Below are 9,323 nucleotides of genomic sequence, written 5' to 3' on the forward strand. Positions count from 1 at the left end.
AAATTAATGTAGTAAATCTTGGATTGAATGCTGTGCTATTCACCATGTATGTCTAATAATCTGATTGTACTTTGCCAGTATTGTCTGCTGGTCCACGGGAACAGGAGTAAAGCATTGGTCTTTACACTCTCAAAAGGTTAGCGAGGAAATTCGGCTGGGGTTAGTTCACCTCATAACACTTCAGCGACCTTACTGGTCTGATGCCCCGTGCGTCCAGGTGGAGAAGTTCATACTGGGTCTGAGTCCAGGGTTCATTCAGTAGCTTGCTTATGTTTGTAGGGTGGAATAACAAATGTTTCGACTGAAAGTCTTTCTGAATCTATTAAAATGTTTGTCTTTCAATTTTCAAAGTTGCTTTAAGTATTACTGCAAAAAACAAACTCTGAGTTATGGATGAAGTGTCTGTTTTAGCCCAGTAGCCCGTGTTTTAGACATTATATATTAGATTATTCTGGGATACTCCCTCAGACAACTCAGGACCTGTAGGTAGAATTCAGTCAGACAGCAAGCTGGTAATATTGCTACACCAGTACAAGCAACTGAAAGAAAATACACCTGGACAGAACAAAAAAAAAAAAAAAAAAAACTTAGCTGACTTCACCTTTGTTGCTCGTCTGGCCTTGTTTTTAATCGGACAGCCCATATTTCAGTCCGATTACGGTTCTCCCTGGTTCTGTGTTCTAAATGTGCCTGCTCTGTCTGTCTTTGTCTCTCTCTTTGCTACACAAAGCCTGCTGGTGCCCTGGGAGTTGAAGGTTGATTGGTGGAGATGATGTATGGCACCACACTATTGAAGGGCCTGGAAGTAAGAGCATTCCCTCCAGATGAGTTAAATAAAGTCTGTGTGCTTTCCGTGCCTGCTCAGCTATCCACAAACGAACCAGCTGTGACCCCTCAGCCTCTTCAACAAACACAGCAGCTAATGGCTTCAGACAACACTGTGGCTTTGCACAGCAATTTGGTGGCTCTCTAAGTCAGTGGCACCTTTTCTGCAGGAGTGCATTTCCCAGTGCAGCAGGCTTCTATTCAGTGACCATAAATGTCATAATATTTCATCTCTTCAATGTTTAATGCTCTGATGCTTGGCTGGATTACAACAAAATGCAATCAAAATCATTCGATGTGTATTACAATATTAAATCTATATGATTATTTTTCAATAGTAAACAATGCATTATACTGTCCTGTAGCTAATAGTTCTTAAGTTCCATATGGTGGTGTCCAGGGTGCCATACATCCATTGTGTCATGTCAAGGTGAAGTTCGTTATCTTCTCTGGGGATTCCACAGGGTGCGTTGCAATGGCTCCTTTAGGTATACAGTGTATTTTTTACTGTACTGTGTGTACGCTTTTCATTGACTGCTTTAAGATGTGTGGTCCCTTAGGAACTACTGTAGTAGAAAATTAAGTAGGCACCATTTAAAAAAAAACAACTAAGCACTTGACGTGTTTAATGAGCCAGTGTTTACTATTAAAGACTTAGTACAGTTAACCCTTAGTTGGTTGACCATAACGTGTAGAAGCAACCATTTGAAGAGGTATCATTACTCCAGCTGTAACTGCAACCAGGATATCACAGACCACCCTGTCACATCGGGAGCCAGGATGCTCCTGTGCGAGGGTACCTGAGCTTTTCATCTTGCGTTACGCACAAAGTTTGGCGGCAACCTTCAAATTTAGTAATGTATCTAAAATTTGTAAAAACCAAAAACCTTATTTCAATGAAAAAGATGTAAGGCAATACATACCAGCTATTATACTTTTTTTTTTTTTGGTTATCAAATGGTTGACAGTGAAACTGATGGTTTTAAATGGGAAGGAAATGAAAATGAATGCAGTCTTTTTTTTTACAAAATTGTAATGTTTTTTACTTAACATATTGTGAATACATTAAACACTTTTTAGTTTATTACTTTTTCTACAGAATAGTTGAAGAATTCTCCAAATGTAAAACATTTACACAAGAACCCCAGATATGAGGCAAGAAATAAAATAAACATGATTATATTAATATTTACAATATTGACAAGGGGAGAGAAAGGGGAACTGTACAGACAGCATGCAATGCTGTGCTAAAAAAAAAACAAAAAAAAAACTAGCAAGCTACAAGACACATGATAGAACAGAATAGTCAAGTACAGAGTGTGATGCACCACCCAAACAAGACATCTTACTGTTACACTGTGGCAGTGTACAGTGCTTACTATAACAAACGCTAGAGTATCAATATTAACATTAATCAATGATAAAGTAAATTCCTTACACAATTATCATTAAACTATTATTACATGCTAACTGTTTGAGTTTTCTTTAATAAACAGATTTTAATAATCAACGTTACTAAACCACAAACAGATTGTGCTTATTTATGGTTTAATATATTTTTTTTATAAATATATAGCAATACAAATGTTCATGCAAAGGTGGGCACACTGATATATGTGCTATGTCCTAACCTGACAGGGTTAATAGAATTATTTTAGTGCCTTTGCTACAGTACCAATTTTTATTTGACTTTACATTTACATAAAATGTTGGCAAATACAATTCAAAGTTTCTTGACCTGTTTGGCGAACTCCTTTTGCCACAACAGAATAAATTAGTGGATGCAGCAGACTGTCGAGATGAAAGCTGAGTTTTGTGTATGTCACTACATGGAAGGGGGAGTGACAGGGGTCCACGTGGTGGCTAGCCGGCTGTGTTGGGATGAGGTGTCATACTGTGTGTCATGCAAGTCTGTCGGAGCTCCGGTTTCATACAGCGGCGAACCAGAGGAGGCTGGAACGGAGTGAGAGAGAGACGGGTAGTGCGCCATGGAGCCGCGGAGAAACTGGGAACTCAGTCCATTCGACATGCCTCCAGACTGGGAAACTGGGGTGATGGTGCTGTTACTGACAGACCACAAGCTCGGGTACTGGCTGTAAACAGAGAAAAACAAACAAACAAGAAAAACACTTCAGTTTCCACCCTAATTCATTTAAAACTGGTTTCTACAATGTAATAGCTGTTCTGCCATGTCTGTCATTGCATGATCATTTACTAAAATAATATTTAAATACCAATTGAAGTATAATTTAGGATGGAGTAATTCTACCAGCATCCACCCAAAAAACATCATGTTATTGTAGTCCGAAATGTCCTGATATAATAGATTTTTATGTACCTGCATTACCTTTTTCTTTTAGATTTTGCTCCTTTTGATACACAGCAGTTTTCCTTTTTCAAATTATATATATATATATATATATATATATATATATATATATATATATATATATATATATATATATATATATAATCCTTTAAAAACAAAATTTGCACAAAATTAAAAACTAGTTAAAAAAACAACAAATCATTTCTTGTAAACCTACAGCCTGCTGTTCTTTGCAAAAAAGCTTCAATATAAAGCCTGTAAACAAGGCCTATTAAACAGGCCTGTTCAAATGCAGTGGGGCTCCGAGTGAAGAAGGCTGGGTCAGACGTACCTGGAGCTGGAGACAGTGCCAGTGCTGTGTGACATGGGCAGCATGCTGGAGTGCGTGGGGACCTGCAGACTGGACCAGTTGTCATGGGTCTGCAGCATGGAGAGGCAGGCGGAGGAGTTGTCTGTGTAACCTGCTGCAAAACAACCATATTCACAAATCACTACGAATACAAATAAAATAATGCATCACTTAATACTAATCTTACATTCACTACTTTTTATTTTTACGTTTTTATTTTCAACTTCTGTTTCATATTGGGAGTTACCGGTATCCATTTTACAATTACTGTATGTAATTCAGCTCTTTCAGTAAACAATTTCAGGATTAAAAACCTTTCTTATATTATAAATACAGTAAACAAATGCAATCTCTGTAAAGTTATCCCTATTTTACTTAAAGTAAGGCTTTGCCAAACTAGTCAGAACCCAGTCTCAAATAAAGTTACTAGTAGTGACACACAATGTGATGCTTATCTTGCTCTAAAGCTGAGGAAACACAAACAAAATTTAGGAAAATTGGCTTGAAACTTGATTCCAAGAAACTGGATGACCTACTTATCAAACCCCAAGTCTCCCTGGTGTGCCATGCAGTGGCCTGAAACTAAATTCAGTTCAGTAAATACGTTCTATCTTTTTCAACACTGATTTGCTCATCCATATGAACAAATGTTAATCTACTTGGTGGAGCACATTGATTTCGGAAGAGAGCTTCCATGTCTCCCTGCCTGCTAGGTTCCTGGTTTATGACTTTAGTAAAAGGTACAGGAGTGAATGGCATGCCTGACATTCCTTGAGGCCCTGCTAATCTTTCTGCTAGGCGCTAAAGGCAGAATGTGTCTGTGTTAAACCCTGGACCACAGCCTGCTGTTTGACTTACTTGGGGACTTACTTGGGGAGTGGGTGTAAGGGCTGGGATAGGGGGCCGAACGGTGGTTCCTCAGTGTTGAGTACCTGTCGCAGCCATGTGAGGATGAGAGGGTCAGGGGCCCTCCAAACTGGGGGTGAGGGTTTGCAGGAGGGCACAAGCTACTTGAGCCAGGAATGAACCATGCACCTACCAGAGAGAGAGAGTGGGGAATGTTTAGTACAGTACAGGCTTTTAATGCACAGCATCTTTATGAAACAAATTGCAGTGCTACAGTTTCAACAAGTAGGGTAAGCCACTTACACTGTGAATATCCCGACTGCTGATTGTCTCCTACATCATCCAGGACATCTTTGTGATCACTTCTGCAGGAAGAAAATAACACAGGTTAGAAACAAATCACTTACACACAGGGGCATGCACAGGAATAAAAATGTAACCGCTATTGGAGGGGGCTACATATATATATATATATATATATATATATATATATATATATATATATATATATATATATATATAATGTGTGTGTGTGTGCGTGTGTTGATATGGTTATATAAATAAATAGCATGACATTCGTCATTTCAATGAATGTCCATACGCTGTGGAGCTTTTCAACACATTATGCAGTTGCAACTGTAACAGGCAGCATGGCCAAAAGCACCAGAAGGTCGAATACATCAGGATACAGAAGTCCCAGGTCGTGTTCTTTACAGACCTTCAAGACATGGCATTGTCTGATCCCCGTGTGTTAAAATAGGCTCAATGTGGTGTACAAACAAATCGTACTGCATTTCAGGAACTCTGCATTGAAATTCTTGATTCAGCTTCACAAGCGCTTTCCCTTTAATATATTAACAGTTTGCAGGTTTTCAGTTTAGCATAAAATACTGTAGCATCGTTTTAAAAATGTGTGGTTTTTCCATTAATTGTAGTACATTAAGAGGACAAACACGAGCCAGTCCTTAACTGCACATTATGGGGGAACATGTGCAAAGCGAGTACACAACACATCCATAACTGCACAATATGAGGAAATCCGTTCAGTTTGTGCCAGTGATAGAAAGTGCAGCGCAATACATTGATAAGCAGAAATGAGTATTTTGGAGATGATTATTGGAGGGACCAGTGCTCCTGCTTGGCCCCCTTGTGCATGCTCCTGCTAATGCCAAAAACAAAAAAACAACTGAACAACATAATCACACTTTTGTTTTTATAGATATAAATAGAACAGAAACCATACCTTTCTTTGGCATCAAGGAAGGCTTTTGCAAATGGGTTGTATTTTATTTTGAGAGCTGTAATCTGCAGAAAAACAAAAAAGAGAAAAATGGTCAAAAGTTGTTTTAGTAATTGTGCAGAGATTTCAATAGGATGTGACATTATGAAAGTATATGATGTTTATTGTACATATTTTTTTTAAAGAAAATTGTTTTTTTGGCTCTTACTCTACCTCTTCGTTCTGGTATGCTGTCACTGCGATAAACTGTGTTTCCGGGAAGGGATGGCTGGTAATCATGCGCTGTGGACCTCCAACCCTCACGATGTGGATCCTGGGCTCATACTTGTGAAGAGAGTTCAGCATGATCTGTGGGATTAATGGGGCATGTGTATAGTATAGCATAATGATCTCAGATCTACCTCTACTAAATGTTAACAGATACTTGACAGCAAACTCACTATTAAGATCACCCTCTTTCAGCTCTTTTAAATCTGAATATATTATACCAGCTCTCAGTAAGACCATTATAATGACATACTTAATATCAGTATGTCAGGAACACTTTTACTAAAAAATATCAGGAGCAGCTGACAATGAGGCCTCTGTCTCAATTGGTAAATGTCCTTGTTAAATAAATAAATAAATACAAAATATCAGCACAGTGTTTTAATAATAATAATAATAATAATAATAATAATAATAATAATAATAATAATAATAAATAATAAATATTTGTTATGTTTTTACCACTATTACCATTATAAAATATCAAGAAGTTCAACTAATCACATTTTTGCATGATATATCATAAATAAAAATAAGGTTACTGAATTTCTAGAATAAGAAGAAACGTCGCTGACCTGTCCACCCCCGTTGAGTTTGTTGGTGAGTTTGACTTTGCTGAAGGATACGGGCGCTTTCATCCAGTGGGCTCCGAAGTTGGGAGAGTCAGGGTGAATGTAGACGCAGCTCGGGGCATGTGGTTCAGGTTTACCACCCGGAACCCACTCCCCGTTCACGTACTTCCACCGGTGGTTGTCGGCAGCCACGAAATCCAACAAGAAAGAGTACATGGCATTGGGGTCGAGGCCAGACACGTTCACCTTCAGAACGGGAAACATCCTCCTGTAGAACAGAATCACCAGGCAATGCTCTTTAGTATTACGCGTACAGCAATGTAACGATTACTGGTCGGTCAAATCTAGTGACATATTTTATTTTGAATCAATATGGCGCAAGTATCGTGAAACTTTCCACGCTTTCCATGCTCAACTGAAATCAAAATGTTCACCTAGCGGACACTCATAAATCCAAGATAATATTGGAGTTTTCTAGAAGTCCCCTTTCTCTACTGAAAATCAGTTACTCACTTTTTCTATCCTACACTGCAGTAGTTTCAAAGATTGAATACAAATTACCTTCTTACTGCTAAATTGAAAAGGTTATTATTATTATTATTATTATTATTATTATTATTATTATTATTATTATTATTAAAAACTACACCTATATATCTATCCAAACCAATATTTATTTTCTCCAAATATGAAACTATAGTTTTCCTGTTTGAATTTAGTTAAAATACTGTTTTACTGTGAGTTAAGAAGAAAAAAAAAAACATATAAGTAAATAACTTACAACCTACACACAGTAGCCTACTGTAATGATGTGTGGTACCCAGCCCGCTTATTACCAATGACACGGTGTTCATACCTTCCATTCTTGGTGACAATCATCTCGTTTGTGAGTTCCTTAAACCTGTTCCACAGTTCATTTTCGTCCAGGCTGACTTTAAGTTCTCGCTCAGTGGGGTCTCCCTTTTCGCTGCCAACCTGCAGTTCATTCTCCACTGCACTCAGAAGATGATCCACTCTGTACTGGACACTCTTCCCAGAGTTTTCTGTCGCTGTGGCAGTCATTATGTCAAACTTCTCCAAAGTCCCAATATGCTGCTGTTATTTTCCTTCAAGTCTTTCTGCCTACTTTCGGAGTTCAATGCTTAAGAAAGTGCGTCCAGTAAAATCCCGAGGCACCCAACGGACAATGAAGTTGTTTCTAATGGTCACCTCGATTAGGTGCCAATAAATAGTCCTCGACTTCCCCGATGACATCAGCAAAGATTTTAGGAGGACTCTGGTTGGCTTGAACTTGCTTTGATGTGGAATTCTCAGTCTCTAATTGGTCAGAGGCGGCCATATCAGTCAAGATGAGCGAAGTCTCTGAAGTTAATTGCTTGGCAAGTTGAAATGGAGCGATTTTACGTAAATCTGCAAATGTTTACACCTATATAAAAGCCGGTAGCTGTAATAAGGAAATGGCTTGTCAGAGTTATACAGCCTCAACCTGTTTGTTTACAGGAAAAACCATCACAACATTAAAATACTACCACTACTCCTAATAATAATAATAATAATAATAATAATAAATAATAATAATAATAATAATAATAATAATAATAATAATAATAATAATAATAACGTGTCGTGAAAAATAAAAAATACGCCTAAATGTTTGCTTATTTACAAGCGATTAATACATTCGTTTAAAATTGTTATTATTATTATTATTATTATTATTAGTAGTAGTAGTAGTAGTATTTGTAATAATATTAGTATTGTACATTTTAGGAGATAAGAGGCCTACTAATGTTTAAAAGTAGCTAAGATCTTCGTACTGTATTTTTCTGTGATTTTTCTTGAAGTAGGCCTATATTAGTAACCCAGTAATGAAACTCAACTTGACAAAATTTAGCATATAACTTTTCTTAGAATTAATTTATAAGAAATACATTTATCAAGACGTTGAATCGTTGTGGTTAGTTTTAGATAGGTAGTTTGCAAGATTTCAGAGCAGCATTCTCAATAGCTTACATAAATATGTTTGCAAAGTGCTACCTCATTGTTTAAGCTTTTGATGAGATCACCTTGCAAAATATTCCAGATATTTCAAATGATTTATTAAACATGTGGCTTATTATTTTTAATAATAATAATACTATTTTATGGCGTGGATATTAATTTATTTATCTTTCTGAACATTGTAAATGCACACCACACAACTTTGATGAAACTGCTTTTTTTTAAAAAATTTATGTGTGTGTGTGTGTGTGTGTGTGTGTGTGTGTGTGTGTGTGTGTGTATATATATATATATATATATATATATATATATATATATATATATATATTCTGCATGATTTTTCCATGTATGTTGGTTATATACGCTAAATATGATTCGGTGATTTGATAGCGTAATAAGCTACATTGCTGTAAGGCGTGTGTGGCGTTAGATGCTGACCACATTAAATTAATCCTTAATTGGCATTGTTTTACTATTTGAAAGTCTTGGGTACTTTGTACTGAAAATATTCTGTGCATTTAAGCTTTCTCTAATGGGTTTAAAAATTGGACTGACGGAGAGTCGGGAGACAGTCCGGTTTTTTGTTTATTCACCCTGATACCCCAGGGTGTATATGGAGCCGAGTAAAGGTGTTTATTGAGATTCTTTTCTTTGCGAATCGTCGTATCGGTGAAGAGGTGAGAACAACGAGCAGGAAATCGTTCAGTTCAACCTTCCACTCAAAACAATAACCTGTAAGTTTATTCTTCACTCTGTGTTACTCACAGAAAACATACATTTTACCAAATAAACAGGGTACATTCTAAATACCAAAGGGTCTATGAATACATTTTAATTATTCAACATTTGTTTGAAAGTGTGGAACTCTTAAAACATGACTGAAATAAAATCAAA

The 9,323-nt window shown here is 36.9% G+C and overlaps 1 protein-coding gene across 2 annotated transcripts; it reads right to left on the reverse strand.

Moving 5' to 3' along the window:
- Positions 1 to 1,924: 1,924 nt before the first annotated feature.
- On the reverse strand, positions 1,925 to 7,945 carry LOC121315644 (T-box transcription factor T-like). Of its 2 annotated transcripts, none has more exons than XM_041249911.1 (8): positions 7,285 to 7,945; positions 6,432 to 6,696; positions 5,803 to 5,937; positions 5,593 to 5,654; positions 4,653 to 4,714; positions 4,374 to 4,538; positions 3,486 to 3,618; positions 1,925 to 2,918 (listed from the first exon to the last, which is right to left on the reverse strand). In XM_041249911.1, exons 1-8 carry the CDS (start codon positions 7,488 to 7,490, stop codon positions 2,651 to 2,653), a joined length of 1,296 nt encoding a protein of 431 aa, XP_041105845.1. In that variant the 5' UTR covers positions 7,491 to 7,945; the 3' UTR covers positions 1,925 to 2,650. The 2 variants fall into 2 exon arrangements, with proteins under 2 accessions (XP_041105845.1, XP_041105844.1); XM_041249910.1 differs by having other exon boundaries at positions 4,362 to 4,538.
- Positions 7,946 to 9,323: the final 1,378 nt, after the last annotated feature.

This window comes from Polyodon spathula, chromosome 5 (assembly GCF_017654505.1).
Source record: "Polyodon spathula isolate WHYD16114869_AA chromosome 5, ASM1765450v1, whole genome shotgun sequence".
Lineage (NCBI taxonomy): Eukaryota > Metazoa > Chordata > Actinopteri > Acipenseriformes > Polyodontidae > Polyodon > Polyodon spathula.